Genomic DNA, 21,312 nt, shown 5'->3' on the forward strand with positions numbered 1-21,312 from the left:
CAGGCCACGCCCCCACCCTGGGGGGATGTCCCCTGGGGGTCTCGGCAGCCCCTCCCCCACACCACAGGTGCCGTTAGTCCAGTTTTTATTGCCCGAAACCCCCAAAATCGGGGGTGGGGGGGTGGGGCGGTGGGGGAGGGGCGGCCCCGCCCTCTCCAGTTCCGCGGGGGGCCGCCCCTCCCCCCCCCAAAGTCCAGTTCAATTCCCGCCCTTTGGTCACAGGCTCCGCCCCTTCCCCTCCCCCACCCCCGGGGGCGTTTGGCAAAAGCGATGGGGGGGATGGGGGGGATGGGGAAGGGGCGGCCACACCCACCCGACCCCTCCCCCCACCCCCAAAAATCGTCCAGATCCCCCTAAGGCAGCTTGGCAGGGATGGGGGGAGGGGACCCCAAAAAATGGGGGGAGACCCCCCAAAAAAAAGGGGGGGGAGGGCGGCTCAAAATGGGGGGGGGCGGGGACTCAAAATTGGGGGAAATTAAACTCCTCCCCACAAAAAGGGGGTGACCCCCCCTCAAAACTCTGCCCCGCCTCCCCCAAGAAGTCTCAGCCCCCAAATTTGGGGTGAAATGCCCAAAAAAAATGGGTGGGGGGGGCGCCCCAATTATTGGGTGTGTGTCCCCCCCCAAATGGATCGTACCACCCTAAAAAAGGGACCCCCTCCCCCAAATTAGGGTTACCCCCCCTCCCCCAAAAAAATGAGGCGTTCCCCCAAAGCGGGACCTCCCCTTCACGGGGCACCTCCTAATTAAGACGTGGCCCCCCCCTAATTAAGACACGCCCCCCCCTAATTAAGGCCTTGTTGTAGCGCCCGGCGCCCGCCAGGGGGCGCCGCCCACGGGGAGGGGGCTCTTAAAGGGGCCACGCTCCATTTTTGGCGAGGTCGTTTCCAGGGAGGTTTTGGGGTCACTCGGGGGTTTTTTTTTTGGGGGGGGGGAACCCCCCCCGAAATCTACTCGATGACGGCGATGAGGTCCTCGCCCTCCAGGCTGAGCCCGGGGCGCACGTGGACCTTGGTGACCTTGCCCCCCACGGGCGCCGTCACCACTGTCTCCATCTTCATGGCGCTCAGGACGCACAGCGGGTCCCCCTTGGCCACCGTCGTCCCCTCCTTGACCCGCACCTCGACCACCTCGCCCGGCATCGGGGCCCCCACCTGGCCCTTGGCGCCTTTCGCGGCCTTGGGGTGCACGTGCATCTCCTGGGGGGGGGGGGTCCGGGGTCACCGCGGTGTCCCCCCAAAGCCACCCCAGGGCCCCTCACCCCGGGCAGAACCTCCAGGGGTCCCCCCAGAGCCACCCCTGGGACCCCTCAGAGCCCCCTCAAGGTGCTCAGAGCCCCCCAGAACGCCCCCCAAAATACGGATCCCCCCGAAATTCCCCTCAGACACCCCCAAAATCATCTCGAACCCCCCAAATCCCCTCGAACCCCCAAAATCCCCTCGATCCCCCTCAAAAGTCACCTCAGACCTCCCCAAAAGTTCCTTGCTCCAGGTTGGAGTTTGGTTGCCCATCAAACCCCAAAAGATCCCCCCCCCCCATCACCCCTCAAACCCCCCAAAATCCCAAAATCACCTCAAACACCAGATGCCTCCCAAATCCCCCGAAATCCCTCCCAAACTCCCCCACATCCCCCCAGATTCCTCCCAAATCCCCTCAAATCCTCCTGAATCCCCCTGAATTCCCCCAGATCCCCCCTAATTCTTCCCAAATTCCCCCAAATCCCCCTAAAATCCCACTGAATTCCCCCTAAATCCCCCTCAAACTCCCCCAAACACCCCCAAATCCCCCCCAACTCCTCTCAAATCCCCCCAAATTCCCCCGAAGCCCCCCCAAACCGCCACAAATCCCCCCAAAATCCCCCAAAATCGGCCCCAGCCCACCTTGAGCGCCTGCGTGTCCCGCACCAGGATGGATCTCAGCTGCCCGTTGAGCTCGAAGAAAACCTCGCGCTGCCCGGCCGCGTTCAGGTCCCCGAGCGCCAGCGCCTTGATGTGCAGCGTCTTGCCGCGCTCCAGCTCCACCTGTGAGTAAAGGCAGAGTAAATCAGGTGTAAGGGCCTTGGTGTGCAGCGTCTTCCCCCGCTCCAGCTTCACCTAAGGCAGAGTAAATCAGGGTAAAGGCTGGGAGTAAATCGTGGCCGCGGCTCCACCTCCAGGGTGTGTAACTGCTGTGTAAGGGCCTTGATGTGCAGGGTTTTACCCTGCTCCAGCTCCACCTAGGAGTAAGCGTCAGAGTAAATAATGGGAGTAAATGCAAACAAGGTGCAAACGGGTGTGTAAGTGTGTGCAGGGGTGTCCTTGCGATGTGCAGGGTCTTCCCGTGCTCCAGCTCTACCTGCGAGCAAAGTGGGTGTAAATCAGGTGTAACTGGTGTGTAACTGGTGTGTAACTGGTGTGTAACTGGTGTGTAACGCCTCTTGGGGATGTGCAGGGAGTTCCAGGCTCAAGCTCTACCTCTCCGCAAAGTGGGTGTAAATCAGGTGTAACTGGTGTGTAACTGGTGTGTAACTGGTGTGTAACTGGTGTGTAAGGGGCTCAAGGGCAGGGCAAGGAGTTCCAGGCGTGCAAGTTCCAATTCCTCTCCCAGTCCCTCCCAGTCCCTCCCAGTCCAGCCCAGTCCATCCCAGTCCCTCCCAGTCCAGCCCAGTCCATCCCAGTCCCTCCCAGTGCCCCCCAATCCCCTCCCAGTCCCCCCCAGTCCCTCCCCAGCACTCGCCTCGAACTCCTCGGCGATGGCGGGCCCCTCGAGGAAGAGGCGGGTGCCGAGGCAGGCCACGGGCCCGAAGGTGCTGCGGAAGGAGTGGAACTCGTCGTAGACCTTGGGGTAGAGCGCGGCCGAGAGCAGCTCCTCGGGGCTGGGGGGGGCCCCGTGCCGCGCCCCCAGCTCCCGGCCCAGCGCCTCGAAGTCCAGGGGGGGCAGCGACGCCCGCGGGCGCCCCTCGACCCGCGGGAGGTCCTTGAGAACCTGGGGGGCAAAAAACGGGGGTTGGGGGGGTGACGTGGGACAGGGGACACGGGACAGCATGGGAATGGGGTGGGGGACAGGGGACAAGGGACAGGAGACCTTCAGAACCCGGGGGGGAACACAAATGGGGGGTTGGTGGGGTGATGGGGTGGGGGGCATGGGGCAGGGGACCTTTAGCACGGGGGGGGACAAACAAACGGGGGGGTGGGTTGGTGGGGGCGGCGTGGGACAGGGGACATCATGGGAACGGGGTGAGGACACCATGCAAATGGGACAGGGGTCAGGGGACAGGGACATGGCAATGGGGTGGGTGCCATGGCAACCAGTGATGGAGATGGCAGCAAGGACCGCAGCATCCTGTTGCCATGGCAACAGCCTCCAGTCCTCCCAGTGCCTCCCAGTGCCTCCCAGTGCCATCGGGACGCACCTTGGAGCGGAAGGGCTCGGGGAAGCCGCCCGGGGGGACCCCGATGTGCCCCTGCAGGAACTCCACCACGCTCATGGGGAAGGAGAGCTCGTCCGCCCGCGCCTCCACCTCCTCGCGGGACAGCCCGTTCTGCACCATGAACTGCGCCAGGTCCCCCACCACCTTCGACGTGGGCGTCACCTGAGGGGTGCCAGGGTCACCGGGGTCACCTCGGGGTCACCTCGGGTGGACATCTCATCGGCCACTCTTGGGTTAACCCACGGGTCAGTGTGGGAGGAGCTGGGTGGGAGGAACCTCCTGGGTCAACTTTTGGCGTCATCTTAGGGGTCATTTCATGGGTCAGCTCAGGGCCACCAGGGTCACCTTGGGGTCATCTCACTGTCCACTCCTGGTGGGGTCACCCAAGGGGAGACCCCCCCCACCCCAGGGACACCTTCTCTTGGAGACCACCCACCTCACAGACACCATTCCAAGGAGACCCCCACCCCATGGAGACCACCCAGGGGACATCCCCCACCCCACGGACACCATTCTAAGGAGACCCCCACCCCACCCCACGCAGACCCCGCCCCCCAGCCCCCCCAGCCCCCCCAGCACCTTGATGAGGTCCCCGAGCAGCTTGTTGGCCTCGGTGTAGGCCTTCTTGACCTCCTTGAACTTGTGTCCCAGCCCCATGGCGTGGGCCTGGAAGTGCAGGTTGGTGTACTGCCCGCCCGGGATCTCGTTCTCGTACACGTCCGCGTTGCCCGACTTCATGGTGGCCGTGCAGTCGAAGGCGGCGTAGAGGCCCCGCGCCGCCTCCCAGTACTCGCTGTACTCGAACACGCGCTGCAGGTCGATGCCTGGGGACAAGGGACAGCTGGGGACATTTGGGGACACCCAGGGACATGGCAGGCACACCACGGGGGTGTGGTGTGGGGGCGTGGTGGATTCCGGGATGAACTCCTGGCTGTGGTGGCACCTCCAGGGTTGTGGTGGCATCTCAAACCCTTGGGGACACCTCCAAACCCTCGGTGTCCCCCCAAACCCTTGGTGACATCTCAAACTCTTGGTGACATCTCAAACCCTCATTGTCCCCTTCAGCCCTTAGTGACACCTCCAAACCCTCCGTGTCCCTCCAATCCTCATTGTCACCTTCAGCCCTTGGTGGCACCCCAAACCCTCGGTGACATCTCAAACCCTTGGTGGCACCTCCAAACCCTCACTGTCCCCAAACCCTCCATGCCCCTCCACCCCTCATCATCACCCCGGACTCCCCCTCTCCCCCTCCTTGTCCCCGCCATGTCCCCACCTGTGTCCAGGGGCGTCCCTCGCGCGCAGGCCACCACGGCGCCCATGCTGGGCTGGGAGGTCATGCCGGACATGGCGTCCACGGCCACGTCCACCACGTCGGCGCCGGCCTGGGCGGCCGCCAGCATGGAGGCCACGCCGGCGCCGGCCGTGTCGTGGGTGTGCACGTGCAGGGGCACCTCGGGGTGCTGCTCCCGCAGGGCGCCCACCAGCAGCCGGGCGGCCGCGGGGGTCAGGAGCCCGGCCATGTCCTGGGGAGGGGACACGGGGGTCACACACACGGGGGGGCGTGGGGACCCTCAGTGTCCCACCCCTCACCCAGCCCAGCCTTGGACAACAGGGGAGCCCCAAATCCTCCCCAGCACCCCCAGATCCTCTCTCCCATTCCCTGGATCCCTTTCCCAATTGCCCCAAATTCTCCCAGGACCCCTCAAATCCCCCCCAAAACCCCCCCAGGACCCCCCAAACCCCACCTTGATGCAGAGCACGTGCGTCCCCGCCGCCACCAGCTCCCATCCCATTACCCCAAACCCAACCATTTCCCAACCACCCCAGGACCCCTAAACTCCCCCAAAACACCCCAAAACACCCTCCAGGACCCCCAAACACCCTAACCCCCCTCCAGGACCCCCAAACAACCCAAAACCCCCCCAGGACCCCCCAAACCCCACCCTGATGCAGAGCACGTGCATCCCCGCCGCCACCAGCTCCAGACCAAGCCCATCCCATTGCCCCCAAACTCTCCCAAATCAAATCCCCCCAAAACCCCTCAAAACCCCCACAAATCCCCCCAAATCCCCCCCAAACCCCCCCAGACCCCACCTTGATGCAGAGCACGTGCGTCCCCGCCGCCACCAGCTCCCGGGCCAGCCCCAGGTAGTACTCCAGGCTGTACTTGGTGCGCGCGGGGTCGGCCACGTCGCCGGTGTAGGAGAGCGCGGCCTCCACCACGGCGCCAGCGCTGCCCGCGGCCTCCACGCCCAGCAGCAGGTTGGGCACGTAGTTGAGGGCGTCAAAGACGCGGAAAATGTCCATGCCGTTGGCCACGGCCACCTCGCAGAACCTGGGGGCGCCACGGGTTGGGGTCACCTCGGGGTGGCCTTGTTGGAGGTTTTGGGGTTGGGGTCGCTTTGGTCACTCGGGGGTGTTCAGGGGTTCAGTTCTGCGTTGTTGTTGTTGTGTCCTCAGCGTCACCTTTTCATGTCCACGGCGTCCCCATGTGGTCTGCTGGCCCCCGTGCTGTCACGTCCCCCCTTGTACCCCAATGTCCCTTGTCCCTCGTCTCTCTGTGTCCCCAATGTCCCCATGCTCCCCAATGTCCTCTGTCTCCCCATCTCTCAATGTCCCCCAATGTCTCCATATCCTCAATGTCCCCTGTCCCCCATGTCCCTCCACGTCCCCAATGTCCCCCGTGTTCCCCAATGTCCCCATGTGCCCATGTCCTCAATGTCCCCTGTCCCCCATGTCCTTCCACCTCCCCCATGTCCCCCAATGTCCCCTGTGTCCCACTGTGTCCCCATGTCCCCATGTCCCTGTGGTGCCCCCTCCATGTCCCCTCAGTGTCCCCGCTCACCTGTGCACCACGTTGTCGGGGTAGTTGGTGTAGCCCACGGCGTTGTGTCCCCATGTCCCCAAGGTGTCCCCATGTCCCCAGGGTGTCCCCGCTCACCTGTGCACCACGTTGTCGGGGTAGTTGGTGTAGCCCACGGCGTTGGCGCCGCGCAGCAGCATCTGGAAGGGGATGTTGGGCACCAGGCGCCGCAGCTCCCGCAGCCGCTCCCAGGGACACTCGTGCAGGAACCGCATGGCCACGTCGAAGGTGGCGCCTGGGGACACGCCCCGCCCTCAGACACGCCCCTCGCGGGCGAGCCACGCCCACCACGTGAGCACCACGCCCCTTCATTCAAGTCCTGCCCTTAGCCCCTTGGCCACACCCCCCTGTTCCTGTGCAAGCCCCACCCACAGGGAAAGCCCCGCCCCAAAAGCCACACCCAAACCCCCACCCACTCAAGTCCCACCCCTTTTCCATTCCTTCTCAGCCCCAGGTGCTCCTGCTGAAGCTCCTCCCATGAATGCCCCACCCTTTTAGCCACGCCTTTCTAAGCCCCTCCCTGCTAGGCCCCTCCCCTTTAAACCACACCCTTTTATGCCCCTCCCCTCTCGCCCCACCCTCCTGAGATCCCTCCCCCTCTGTCATGCCCTGTTTGGCCCCACCCCTTGCTGCCACACCCTGTGAGGCCCCTCCCCTCACTGCCACACCCCATTAAACCCCTCCCCTCTTGACCACACCCTATTAGACCCCTCCCCTTTGCTAACTCACCCAATTAAGCCCCTCCTCTTGCTGCCTCACCCCCTCAGGCCCCGCCCCCTCAGGCCCCACCCACCTCCTTAGCCCCGCCCACCCCCCAGGTCTCCATGCTGCAGAGCGGGCTCAGCATGTGGGACACGAAGGGTGGGCGTGTCTCAGCCCCGCCCCCTCAGGCCCCTCCCCCGGCCCCCGCCCCCCCCGTGGCCCCGCCCACCTCCCCACGTCTCCATGCTGCAGAGCGGGCTCAGCGCGTGCGACACGAAGGGCGCGGTGCGGGCGAGGTCGCGGGTGCGGACGCGCGTGGCCAGCAGGGACTGGTGGGCGTCGCGGAACGTGGTGTCGGTGAGCAGCAGCCCCCGGTGCCCCCGCAGCGCCCGCGCGAAGCCCCCGGGGCCCTCCCGCTGCAGCACCGCCCGCAGCCCCGCAGGGGGCGCGCCTGAGCGGGCACCAAACGGGCACAGGTTAGAGGGGAGGGGGCGGGAAACGGGGCGGGGGGCAGTAAAGGGGGGTAGGGGGCAGTAAAGGGGGCAGGGGGGCAAGAGGTTAGAGGGGAGGGGGCAGCAAAGGGGGGCGGTAAACGGGGGCGGGGGGCAGTAAAGGGGGCAGGTTAGAGGGGCAGGGGGCGGGGCTCAGTGTGGGGGGGCAGAGGTTAGAGGGGGTGGGGCAGCAAAGGGGGGCGGTAAACGGGGGCGGGGGGCAGTAAAGGGGGCAGGGAGGGGGGTCAGAGAAGGGATGGGGTCAGGGGTCAGTGTGGGGGGGCAGGGGTCAGTGTGGGGGGTCGGGGGGCAGCGAGGGGTCAGAGAGGGGAGCACGGGGTCAGTGAAGGGGGTACAAGGGCACGGAGGGGGCGACAGAGGGTGGCAATGGAGACGTCGGGGGGGTGGCACATGCCCAGGGCACATCGGGCATGGGACACTGTGGGGACACTGTGGGGACACTCTGGGGACACACTGGGGACACACTGGGGGTACATTGGGGACACACTGGGGACACTGTGGGGGTACTGTGGGGACACTCTGGGGACACACTGGGGACACTGTGGGGACACACTGGGGACGCTCGGTGCCCCCCACTCACCCATGGGCACCGGGGGGGGGGTGGGCTCCACCAGCGCCGCCTTGGCCTTCACGGGGAGGGGGGTGCTGGGCCCGTTCACCATCACGTGACCTGGGGGGACAGGTGTGACACAGGGGGTGACAACCCCGGGGACCCCCCCAAACCCCCCTCAAGAGCCCCCCCAGACCCTTCCCAGGCTGCCCCAAAACCCCACAGGAGAGGATTTGTGGGGTTTCTCACACCTGGGGGGGACAAACCCCACACCTGGGCACACCTGGGCACACCTGGGCTGGGTTCCTCCCAGCTGGGTATTTGCCCTCCCCAGGTGTATATTTGTCCCCCAAGGTGTGTATTTACCCCCAGGTGTGTATTTACCCCCCAGGTGTGTATTTACCCCCCCCAGGTGTGTATTTACCCCCCAGGTGTATATTTACCCCCAGGTGTGTATTTACCCCCCAGCTGTGTATTTACCCCCCAGGTGTGTATTTACCCCCCAGGTGTGTATTTACCCCCCAGGTGTATATTTACCCCCCAGGTGTATATTTACCCCCCCAGGTGTGTATTTACCCCCCCAGGTGTGTATTTGCCCCCCCCAGGTGTGTATTTACCCTCCCCAGGTGTGTATTTACCCCCCAGGTGTGTATTTACCCCCCAGGTGTGTATTTACCCCCCAGGTGTGTATTTACCCCCAGGTGTATATTTACCCCCAGGTGTGTATTTACCCCCCCAGGTGTGTATTTACCCCCAGGTGTGTATTTACCCCCCAGGTGTGTATTTACCCCCCAGGTGTGTATTTGCCCCCCAGGTGTGTATTTGCCCCCCCAGCCCACCCAGGTAGTGCAGCAGTTTCTGGGCGCGGTTCTGCCCGGGCCGCAGGTGGAACAGCTCGGGGTTCTCGTCGATGAACTGAGTGTCAGCGGCGCCCGACAGGAACTGCGGGTGCGCCAGAACGTTCTGCAGGAACGGGATGTTGGTCTGCGGGAAAAGAGGGGGTCAGGGGGGGGCTGGAGACCCCCGGGGCGGGCTGGGGGCTCACAGGGACCCCCAGGGATGGGCTGGGGGCTCACAGAGACCCCCGGGGCGGGCTGGGGGCTCACAGAGACCCCCGGGATGGGCTGGGGGCATCCAGAGACCCCCAGGATGGGCTGGGGGCTCACAGAGACCCCGGGGTGGGCTGGGGGCTCACACAGACCCCCAGGGTGGGCTGGGGGCTCACAGAGACCCCCGGTGGGCTGGGGGCTCACACAGACCCCCAGGGTGGGCTGGGGGCTCACAGAGACCCTCGGGATGGGCTGGGGGCTCACAGGGACCCCCAGGGGTGGGCTGGGGGCTCACAGGGACCCCCAGGGTGGGCTGGGGGCATCACAGAGACCCCCGGGGTGGGCTGGGGGCTCACAGAGACCCTCGGGATGGGCTGGGGGCTCACAGAGACCCCCTGGGGTAGGGGAGAACCTGCCGGGTCCTGGGGGGGCAGGGAGGGGATGTCAGAGCCCCCGGGGGACGTGGGGGGACATCAGGACGCCCCTCAGTTTGTGTGACACGCAGGGGACGTCAGGAGCCCCTCAAATCCACGTGAGGAACATCCAGACCCCCCCCCAAATCCCAGTGCAGGGCATGGGGGGGGTCACCAATCCCCCCCACCCCAAACCCTCCCATGCACCACCCCCAGACCCCTCCCCAAACCCTTCCCATGTCACACAGGACCCCCCCCCAAGACCCCCAAATCCCTCCTGGGTCGCAGCAGCCCCCCCCCAACCCCTTGTGACCCCCAAGGACCCCCCCAAAAACCCCCCCAATACCTCCCACCCCCCCCAAAGACCCCCCCAGACCCCCCAAACCCCCTCCCCTGCCCCCCCCCGGGCCCCCCAGCCCCATTTTGCCCCCCCCAGCCCCACCTTGACCCCCCGGATGCGGAACTCGGCCAGCGCCCGGCTCATCTTGGCGGCGGCCGCGGGCTGGTCCGGCCCGTGCGCCACCACCTTGACCAGCAGGGAATCGTAATGGGGGTGGAGATTAAGAGCCACCGGAGAACGCCACGCCGTCCAGGCGGATCCCCATCCCCTCCCCGGAGCGGAACACCTGCGGGAGGGACCCAAAACACCATGGAAACGCCCCAAAATGCAGCGGGAACGCCCCAAAATGCAGCGGAAACACCAAAAAATGCAATGGAAACGCCCCAAAATGCAACGGAAACACCAAAAAATCCAATGGAAACACCCAAAATGCAACGGAAACACCAAAAAATGCAATGGAAATGCCCCAAAACCCCATGGAAACACCCCAAAATCCAATGGAAACACCAAAAAATGCAATGGAAACACCAAAAAATGCAACGGAAACACCCCAAAATGCAATGGAAACACCCCAAAATCCCATGGAAACACCCCAAAACCCCATGGAAACACCAAAAAATGGAATGGAAATGCCCCAAAGTCCAACGGAAACACCCCAAAATGCAACGGAAACACCAAAAAATGCAATGGAAATGCCCCAAAACCCCATGGAAACACCCCAAAATGCAACGGAAACACCAAAAAATGCAATGGAAACACCAAAAAATGCAATGGAAACACCCCAAAATGCAACGGAAACACCAAAAAATGGAATGGAAACACCCCAAAATCCCATGGAAACACCCCAAAATCCTATAGAAACACTCCCAGACCCTACAGATACCCCCAAATCCTATGAACACCCCAAAATCCTAGAGATATCACAAAATCCAATGGAAACACCCCCAAATCCTATAGACACCCCCAAATCCAATAGAAACACCCCCAAATCCAATGGAAACACCAAAAAATGGAATGGAAACACCCCAAAATCATACAGACACCACAAAATCCAACGGAAACGCCTCCAGAACCTATAGACACCATGGAACCAAACGGCACTGTCCCCATCGCGGCACTGTCCCCACCCTGGCACTGTCCCCATCCTGGCACTGTCCCCATCCTGGCACTGTCCCCATCCCGGCACTGTCCCCACCCTGGCACTGTCCCCATCCTGGCACTGTCCCCATCCCGGCACTGTCCCCACCCCGGTGCTGTCCTCACCCTGGCACTGTCCCCACCCTGGCACTGTCCCCATCCTGGCACTGTCCCCACCCCGGTGCTGTCCTCACCCTGGCACTGTCCCCATCCTGGCACTGTCCCCACCCCGGTGCTGTCCTCACCCCGGCACTGTCCCCATCCTGGCACTGTCCCCACCCCGGTGCTGTCCTCACCCTGGCACTGTCCCGACCCCGGCACTGTCCTCACCCCGGCACTGTCCCCATCCTGGCACTGTCCCCATCCCGGTGCTGTCCCCATCCTGGCACTGTCCCCATCCCAGCACTGTCCCCACCCTGGCACTGTCCCCATCCTGGCACTGTCCCCACCCTGGCACTGTCCCCATCCCGCCCCCATCGGCCTGTCCCCACCCCGGCACTGTCCCCATCCTGGCACTGTCCCCACCCCGGCACTGTCCCCATCCCGGCACTGTCCCCACCCTGGCACTGTCCCCACCCCAGCACTGTCCCCATCCCGGTGCCCCATTTGTCCCCACCCCGGGGGTCCCGGGATCCCCCCACCTCGATGCGGCCGGTGTCGGGCTGGAAGCCGCGCGCGGGGTCCTCGGTGGTCACCCGGCACTGGATGGCGCAGCCGTTGACGCGGATCCGCTCCTGCTGCAGCCCCAGCTCGGGCAGCGAGCGCCCCGCGGTCACCTGGAGCTGCGCGTGCACCAGGTCCACGCTGGGGACACGGGGGGACAGTGGGGTTACGGGGGTATGGGGACAATGGGGGACACGGGGACAGCGGGGGGACATTGGGGGGACAGTGGGGTTACGGGTATGGGGACAATGGGGGACACGGGGACTGGGGGACATTGGGGGACAGTGGGGTTACGTTGGGACACAATGGGGACAATGGGGGGGACACGGGGGACATTGGGGTTACGGGTATGGAAATGGGACACGGGGAAGTGGGGGTCAGGGGACACGGGGGGGAGAGTGGGTTTAGGGGAATGGGCACAATGGGGGACACAGGGACACGGGGGAATGGGGTTAGGGGGTATGGGGACACAGGGGCAATGGGGACAGCAGGGTGGGGCACGGGGGGGACATTGGGGTTAGGGGGTATGGGGACACAGGGGACAATGGGGACAGCGGGGTCAGGGGACACGGGGGACAGTGGGTTTAGGGGACATGGGCAGGGGACAAGGGCACGGGGACAGTGGGGTTACAGGGGTATGGGGACACAGGGGGACAATGGGGACAGCGGGGTCAGGGGACACGGGGGGACAGTGGGTTTAGGGGACATGGGCACAATGGGGGACACAGGGACACGGGGGGACATTGGGGTTAGGGGGGTATGGGGACACGGGGGGACAGCGCAGGACACGGGGGACAGTGGGTCAGGGGGTACAGCTAAGAGAAGAGAGAGAAATTGGGTTAGGGGGTTTGGGTCAATGGGGAAAGGGACAGCTGGGTGGGGACAGGGGCACAAGGGTAGGGGGCAAAAAGAAAAAAGGGGGGGAAAGGGGAAAGGGGGACATAAAGTAGACGGGTCCATGCTGGGGACACGGGGACAGCAGGCACAACGGGGTCAGGGGACAATGGGGGATCACATTTTTTGCCATTTTTTTGGTGTCCCCCCCGCTGTTTTTGGGTTCCCCCACCATTTTTGGGGTTCCCCTGCCGTTTTTGGGTCCCCCCGGGGTTTGGGGGCCCCGCTCACTCGGTGATCTCCTCGGTGACCGTGTGCTCCACCTGCAGCCGCGAGTTGACCTCGATGAAGTAATAGTCCCCGCTCTGGTCCACCAGGAACTCCACGGTGCCGGCGTTCTCGTAGCCCACCTGGGACCCCCACAGGCCTCAGGGCGGGCCGGGGCTGCAGCTCCCGGGGTCCCCCCCCCCAGCTCCTGGGGCCCCCCAGGGTCCCCAAGGGTCCCCAGTGCCCTCCTGGGGGCCTTCTCAGGTTGTCCTGGTTCCTCGATGTTCTCCTGGTCCCCCAATGTCCACCTGTGTCCCTCAATGTCCATCTTGGTCACTCAATGTCCACTTGGGTCCCTCAATGTCCATCTTGGTCACTCAACGTCCACCTGGGCCCCCCAATGTCCATCTTGGTTCCCTCAATGTCCACCTGGGTCCCTAAATGTCCATCTTGGTCACTCAATGTCCACTTGGGTCCCTCAATGTCCATCTTGGTCACTCAATGTCTACTTGGGTCCCTCAATGTCCATCTTGGTCCCTCAACACCTGGGCCCCCCAATGTCCATCTTGGTCACTCAATGTCCACCTGTGTCCCTCAATGTCCATCTTGGTCACTCAATGTCCATCTTGGTTACCCAATGTCCACCTGGGTCCCTCAATGTCCATCTTGGTCCTCAAGTCATTTGGTCACAATGTCCACCTGGGCCCCCCAATGTCCATCTTGGTCCCTCAATGTCCACTTGGGTCCCTCAATGTCCATCTTGGTCACTCAATGTCCATCTTGGTCCCTCAATGTCCACCTGGGTCCCTCAATGTCCATCTTGGTTCCCTCAATGCCCATCTTGGTCCCCCAATGTCCATCTTGGTTCCCTCAATGTCCACCTGGGCCCCCCAATGTCCATCTTGGTCCCTCAATGTCCACCTGGGTCCCTCAATGTCCACCTGGGTCCCTCAATGTCCATCTTGGTGACTCAATGTCCATCTTGGTCACTCAATGTCCACCTGGGTCCCTCAATGTTCTCCCGGGAACCCCAAATGTTCACCTGGCTCCCCCAACATCCACCTGGCTCCCCCAACGTTCTCCTCAGCCCCCCAATGTCCTCCCAGGACCCCACCCCCATTCCCCCAGGGCCGTCCCCGCTGTCCCCAGGCTGTCCCCAGGTGCCACCTGCCGGGCCAGGCGCACGCCGTCGTCGGCCAGGCGCGCCCGGAGCTCCGGGGGCAGCCGCGCTGCCGGGGCGATCTCCACGACCTTCTGGTGCCGGCGCTGCACGGAGCAGTCGCGCTCGTAGAGATGGACCACGTTCCCGTGGGAGTCACCTGGGGCGCCGGGGACACCAAAAATGGAACAACTGACCCCAAAAGTGGGACTGGGAACCTCAAAAATGGAAATGGGAACCCCAAAAATGGGACTGGGAACCCCAAAAATGGAACAACTGACCCCAAAAGTGGGACTGGGAACCTCAAAAATGGAAATGGGAACCCCAAAAATGGAACAACTGACCCCAAAAATGGACCTGGGAACCCCAAAAATGGACCTGGCAACCCCAAAAATGGACCTGGGAACCTCAAAAATGGAAATGGGAACCCCAAAATGGGACTGGGAACCCCAAAAATGGACAACGACAGATGGGAACCCCAAAAATGGAACCCCAAACTGGACCCGCAAAATGGGACTGGGACCCCAAAATGGAAACCCCCAAAAAGTGGGACTGGGAACCTCAAAAATGGAACAACTGACCCCAAAAATGGACCTGGGAACCCCAAAAATGGAAATGGGAACCCCAAAAATGGAACAACTGACCCCAAAAGTGGGACTGGGAACCCCAAAAATGGACCTGGCAACCCCAAAAGAATGGGAACCCCAAAATGGAACAACACCCCAAAAGTGGGAACCCCAAAAATGGACCTGCCAACCCCAAAAATGGACCTGGGAACCTCAAAAATGGAAATGGGAACCCCAAAAATGGGACTGGGAACCCCAAAAATGGAACAACTGACCCCAAAAATGGGACTGGGAACCTCAAAAATGGAAATGGGAACCCCAAAAATGGGACTGGGAACCCCAAAAATGGAACAACTGACCCCAAAAATGGGACTGGGAACCTCAAAAATGGAACAACCCAAAAATGGAACTGGGAACCCCAAAAATGGAACAACTGACCCCAAAAATGGCCTATCAGACCCCAAAAGGGACCTGGAAACTCCGAAAAGGGACCTGGGAACCCCAAAAATGGACTTGGGAACCCCAAAAACGGCCTCTAAGACCCCAAAGCAGCCGTACCCAGGATCTGGACCTCGATGTGCCGCGGGCGCTCGATGAATTTCTCCACGAACAGGTCCCCGTTGCCAAAGGCGGCCAAAGCCTCCGAGGTGGCGCGGGAGAAATTCTCCTCCAGCTCCTGCGGGACCCCAAAAGTGGCTCCCCAAATTCCAGGGACCCCCCAAAACCCAAGGACCCCAAATTCCAGGGACTCCAAATTTCAGGGACCCCAAATTCCAGGGACTACAAATTCCAGGGACTCCAAATTTGGGGTTCTGGGGATTTGGGGTTGCTGGGATTTGACGTTTCTGGGGAATTTCATTTCTCAGAGATTTGGGACTCTGGGGATTTGGCATTCCTGGGGGATTTGGGATTTTGAGTTATCTGTGTTCCCATGGATGGGGGCTCTGGGAGGTTTGGGTCTGGGGGATTTGGGATTTTGAGTGATTTGTGTTCCTGTGGATCAGGGCTCTGGGAGATTTGGGTCCCTGGGCACCAGAACTCCAGGGAATTTGGGGTCTGGGGGTTTGGGCTCCTGTGGGATTTGGGTTCAGGGGGATTTGGGGTCTAGAGGATTTGGGTTTCTGGGGATTTGGGTTCCTGGGGGATTTGGGCTCCTGGGCACTGGAACTCCAGGGGATTTGGGCTCTGGGGATTTGGGTTCAGGGGGATTTGGGCTCCTGGGCATTGGAACTCCAGGAGATTTGGGCTCTGGGAATTTGGGTTCAGGGGGATTTGGGCTCTGGGGGATTTGGGGCTCTGGGGATTTGGGTTCAGGGGGATTTGGGCTCCTGGGCATTGGAACTCCAGGAGATTTGGGCTCCGGGGGATTTGGGCTCCGGGGCTCTGGGGTCGGTACCTGGGGCGCCCGCACCACCCTCATGCCGCGGCCGCCGCCTCCGTGGGCGGCTTTGAGGATCACGGGGAACCCGACCCGGGTGGCGAATTCCTGAGCCTCGGCCAGCGCCGACACCGGCGACGGCGTCCCCGGCACCACCGGCACCCCTGCAGCGGGCACGGGGGCTCAGAGACCCCGAAATCCCCCTTGGAACCCCCAAAATACCCCGCAGACCCCAAAAATTCCCTCCTAACTCCCCATATCCCCCCCAACCCCCCTTGAACCCCCCCAAACCCCCCTTAACCCTCCCCAAATCCCCTTTGAACACCCCCAAACCCCCTTTCAAGCGCCCCAAGACTCCTTTATCCCCCCCAAACTCCCCATAACCCCCCCAATCCCCTTTTAACCTCCCCAAATCCCTTTCTAACTCCCCACAATCCCCCCCAAATCTCCTTTTAGCCCCCCCAAACCCCCTTTTCACCCCCCCCGAGCCCCCCCAGCCCCGCACCTGCGGCGATGGCGATGGCCCGAGCCTCCACCTTGTCCCCCATCTTCCTGACCACCTCGGGCCGCGGCCCCACGAAGCGAACGCCGGCGTCCAGGCAGGCCTGGGCGAAATCGGCGCGCTCCGACAGGAACCCGTACCCGGGGTGGATGGCGTCCACCTCGTTCTCCTGGAAATGGGGGGGTCAGGGGGGCTTTGGGACCACCAGGGCACCCCCAGGGCCAGCAGGGCTCCGACAGGAACCCGTACCCGGGGGGGATGGCGCCCACCTCGTTCTCCGGGAAATGGGGGGCACGGGGGTACCAGGGCACCCACGAGGGCTTTGGGGACACCAGGGCACCCCCAGGGGGTTTGGGGAGGTCACGGGGCCACCCCAATGTCCCCAGACCCCCCCCCCTTAATAAAGGGACACGGGGAGATCGTGAGAGCATCCCCTGGTGGGGTCAAGGGACACCCCCAGGTGTGTCCCCAGGTGTGTCCCCAGGTGTGTCACCCTCCCTAATATCCCCTCCCAGTGTCCCCAGGTGTCCCCATGTGCCCCCAGCTGTATCCTAAGCGTCCCCTGGTGTCGTCAGGTTTGTCCAAAGTGTCCCCAGGTGTGTCCCCAGGTGTGTCACCCTCCCTAATATCCCCTCCCAGTGTCCCCAGGTGTCCCAGGTGTCCCCATGTGCCCCCAGCTGTGTCCTAAGCGTCCCCTGGTGTCGTCAGGTTTGTCCGAAGTGTCTCCAGGTGTGTCCCAGGTGTGCTGCAGCTGTCCCCAGCTGTCCCCAGGTGTGTCCCCCCGTGTCCCCATCTGTCCCCCTGTGTCCCCAGGTGTCCCCCCCGTACCTGTGCCACGCGGATGATGTCGGGGATGTGCAGGTAGGCCTGCACGGGGGGCAGCCCCCTCCCCACCAGGTACGCCTCGTCCGCCTTCTGCCGGTGCATCTGCCCCGTGTCCTGCTCCGAGTACACGGCCACCGTGCGGATGCCCAGCTCCGTGCAGGCCCGGAACACGCGGATGGCAATCTCACCTGGGGACATTGGGGACATGGGGACACCCTGGGGACACCCTGGGGACATTGGGGACACCCTGGGGACATGGGGGACATGGGGACACCCTGGGGACATCGGGGACACCCTGGGGACATGGGGGGACAGCGGGGCACCCTGGGGACATGGGGACACCCTGGGGACATTGGGGACACCCTGGGGACATTGGGGACATGGGGACACCCTGGGGACATTGGGGACACCCTGGGGACATTGAGGACACCCTGGGGACATTGGGGACATGGGGACACCCTGGGGACATTGGGGACACCCTGGGGACATTGGGGACACCCTGGGGACATGGGGACACCCTGGGGACATTGGGGACATGGGGACACCCTGGGGACATGGACAGGGACACCCTGGGGACACGTCTACTGGGGACATTGGGGCACCACCCTGGGGACATGGGGGACATGGGGACACCCTGGGGACATGGGGACACCCTTGGGGACACCCTGGGGACATTGGGGACATGGGGACACCCTGGGGACATGGGGACACCCTGGGGACATTGGGGACATGGGGACACCTGGGGACATGGACAGGGACAGGGACACGGTGCAGATGCCCAGCTCCGTGCAGGCCCGGAACACACGGATGGCAATCTCACCTGGGGACATTGGGGACATTGGGGACATTGGGGACATTGGGGACAGGGCTATGGGGACATGGGGACACTCTGGGGACAGGGACACGGGGACATGGCACAGGGACAGGGACGCGGCCACCATGCAGATCCTCAGCTCTGTGCATGCCCAGGACACGTGGATGGTGACTTCATCCTGGGGACACTGGGGACAGGGACACTGGGGACGTGGCACAGGGACACTCTGGGGACACTCTGGGGACACAGGGACACTCTGGGGACACTCTGGGGACACTCTGGGGACACGGCCACCGTGCGGATGCCCAGCTCTGTGCACGCTCAGGACGCGTGGATGGTGACTTCACCTTGGGGATGCTGGGGACACCCTGGGGACACTTGGGGACACTTGGGGGACACCCTGGGGACACTTGGGGACACTTGGGGACACTTGGGGACACAGGGACAGCGCCTTGGCAACCTCACCTGGGGCCACACGGGGTCAGGGGGGATTGAAGGGACACTGGGGGCTCAGGGGACACACAGGGGTCTCAGGGGGTCTCAGGGGGGACACGGGGGGGTCTCGGGGGGTCCCAGGGGACACGGGGGGTTCGGGGGTCCCAGGGCACTCACCCCTGTTGGCCACCAGCACCTTGCGCAGGGGCCGGTAGCTGACGGGCCGGGCGGCTCGGGGGCGGCCCCGGAGCAGCCGCAGCCCCAGGAGGGCGCGGCCCCCGCGGGGGCGGCACAGCTGGAACATCTGGGGGAGGGAAGGGAAATTGGGGGGGCGTCAACCCCAACACCCCCTCCAGGGGAGAATCCCCCTCCCCCCCAAATCCCCTCTGCCCCAGTGACCTTTGACCCCTCCTTGAGTCAAAAAGCCCCCGGGCCCTCCCCTCCCCCACTCCCCTCTGCCCCAGTGACCTTTGACCTCTCCCCCGGTTTGATCTCCCCTTGCACGGGGGTCTCCCCGCAAAATCCCCCCCAAAATCCCTCCAAAAATTCCCTCAAAATCCCCTCAAAAAATTCCTCCAAATTCCACCCAAAATCCCTCCAGAATCCCCCCTAAAGTCCCTCCAAAAATTCCTCCAAATCACCCCCCAAAATCCCTAAAATTCCCCCAAAAATTCCTCCAAATTCCCTCCAAAATTTTCCCTCAAAATCCCCTCCAAATTCCCAAAATTCCCCCAAAAATTCCTTCAAAATCTCCCCAAAAATCCCTCCCAAAATCTCCCCAAATCCCAACCCCAAATGTCCCCAAAAATCCCTCAAATCCCCAAAAATCCCTAAAAATCCCCCAAATATCCCTCAAATCCCCCTCCACCCCCCAGGATTTTTACACAACTCCCCCCCTTGCACACTCAGGGTCCTGCCCGGGCCTGTCCCCCCCTTGCACAACCCCCCCTCCCCCAGCTTTGCACAATCACCTCTTGCACCCCCCCCGCACTAATTCGCACAAATCCCCTCCCAAAAAATCCCCCTCCCCATTTTGCACGAATCCCCCTCCCCAAAAATCCCCCCCTTGCACAAACCCCCGCTTTGCACAATCCCCCCCTCTCTGCACAAGCGTCCCCCTCCCCCTTTGCACAAACCCCCATTTGCACAAATCCCCCCCATTTGCACAAATCCCCCTCCCCTTTGCACAAATCCCCCTCCCCTTTGCACACCCTCCCCAAAAATCCCCCCTCCCCAAAAATTCCCCCTCCCCATTTTGCACAAGTGTCCCCCCCCCCACACACAAATCACCCCTCTTTGCACAACCCCCCCCCATTTTGCACAACCCCCCCCAAAATCCCCCCTTGCACAATTCCCCCCCCCCCAGCCCCCCCGTGCCCCCCCCAGCGCCGGTACCGTCACCGTCCCGTCCCCTCTCGCTGTCCCCTCTCTGTCCCGCTGTCCCCCTGTCCGTCTGTCCGTCTGTCCGGCGTCCCCTCCCCTCCCTCCCGAGCCCCCCCCGGTGAATCATTGACCGGGGGGGGGGCAAAGTCCGACCGGGCCCGGGGGCGGCGGTGGCGCCACCGAGGGGGAAACTGGGACAGAGCGGGGGGAACGGGGAAATTGGGGGAAAATTGGGGCAAAATGGGGGAAGGGAAATGGGGGAAATTGGGGGAAATTGGGGGAAAATGGGGGAAATGGGGGAAATGGGGCAGCCTGGGAGCATTGGGGGTCCGGGTCCATATGGGGCTCTGCAGGGGGGGTTGGGATCCTATAGGGGGGTCACGGCGGGGGGGCTTGGGCCTTATAGGGGGTCCCATAAAGGATCCCATAGGGGGTCCCAAACCCCACAGGGGGTCCCTTGGGGCTCTCAGGCCCTATAGGGACCCTGAGGTGCTACAGGAGGTCGCAGGCCCCATAGGGGATCCTATGGAGGATTCTCTAAGGGATCCTAAAGGGGTCCCACAGGGGGTCCCGGGCCCCATGGGGGCTCTGAGGACCTACAGGAGGTCGCAGGCCCCATAGGGGCTCCCATGGGGGATTTTGTAGGGGATCCTACGGTGGTTCTCACACGGGGTCCCATTGGGGGTCCGGGCCCCCCGGGGCTCCCCAGTTCCGCTCTGCGCGGTTGGGGGGGGCGGTCGCGGGGGTCGCGGGTCCCCGGGCGGGGGGCGGCTCCTGCTCCCCCCGAGCGCTGCCCTCCGCGCCGGGGTCATGTCGCGACAGCCGGGCGATACCGGAGGTCACGTGGTTGCTCACTCACCGCTCCGCGACCGCCGCTTCCCCCCGCGTCCCGGCGGCCCCGCTGGCCACGCCCCCTCTCCCCCCATTGGCCGGTAGCCAGCGGCCCCGCCCACTCCCCGCGGAGACCACGCCCTTTATCCAAACATGGCTCCTCATTGGCTCGGTCGCTTCCGCCCTCGCCTCGCCATTGGCTCAATCAAATGTCACGCATCGTCCAGGCTCCGCCCCCTCCCTCCTCGCATGAGGGGGCGGAGTATCGTGACGTCACAGCCGAGCCTCCCGCTGCCATTGGCAGCTCCGCGGGCGCTGACGGCCGGGGGCGGAGCCAAAGGGGAGGGGCGGGGGCGGGTGATCTCACGTGATTTCCCGTAGCCCCGCCCTTATCGGAAGTGCAGCGGGCGGTCCTCCCGCCCGGCAGAGGGCGTCCCTTGCCGGCCGTGGCGGCGCTCCCGGGGCCACCGGGGGCTCTCTATGGCCGCCGCCCCCCCAGGGGTCCCCCCCAGCCCCTCGGGCTGCTCTGCGGCCGCTTCCCCCCGCTCAGAGAGCGGTTCTGCGCTCCCCCCACACAGGGAAAAGAACTGGGGCCTTTAGGACCCTTTAGCAGGGTGCAGGCCTCTCCCCCCGCCCTCTAAGAAGCGTCCAAGAGCTCCTCACCGCTTTTACGAGGACATT

General features: G+C 63.4%; 2 protein-coding genes across 2 annotated transcripts in view; both read right to left on the reverse strand.

The window, feature by feature from the left end:
• Window positions 1-21,312, reverse strand: part of FAU (FAU ubiquitin like and ribosomal protein S30 fusion) — a 581,541-nt gene that overhangs the window by 143,227 nt on the left and 417,002 nt on the right. The gene's annotated exons all lie outside the window — the stretch shown is intronic.
• Window positions 198-20,701, reverse strand: PC (pyruvate carboxylase). Its single transcript, XM_030969947.1, is given in 22 exon segments — window positions 198-1,198; window positions 1,880-2,020; window positions 2,715-2,963; window positions 3,391-3,570; window positions 3,988-4,232; window positions 4,682-4,931; window positions 5,503-5,743; window positions 6,350-6,506; window positions 7,203-7,424; window positions 8,066-8,155; window positions 8,875-9,019; window positions 9,940-10,056; window positions 10,058-10,123; window positions 11,616-11,778; window positions 12,763-12,881; window positions 13,906-14,057; window positions 15,022-15,139; window positions 15,860-16,005; window positions 16,347-16,512; window positions 17,172-17,356; window positions 18,595-18,721; window positions 20,660-20,701. Coding segments are annotated over 21 exon segments (3,528 nt in total). The 5' UTR covers window positions 20,660-20,701; the 3' UTR covers window positions 198-949.

This window comes from Camarhynchus parvulus, unplaced genomic scaffold, assembly GCF_901933205.1.
Source record: "Camarhynchus parvulus unplaced genomic scaffold, STF_HiC, whole genome shotgun sequence".
Taxonomy (NCBI): Eukaryota; Metazoa; Chordata; class Aves; order Passeriformes; family Thraupidae; genus Camarhynchus; species Camarhynchus parvulus.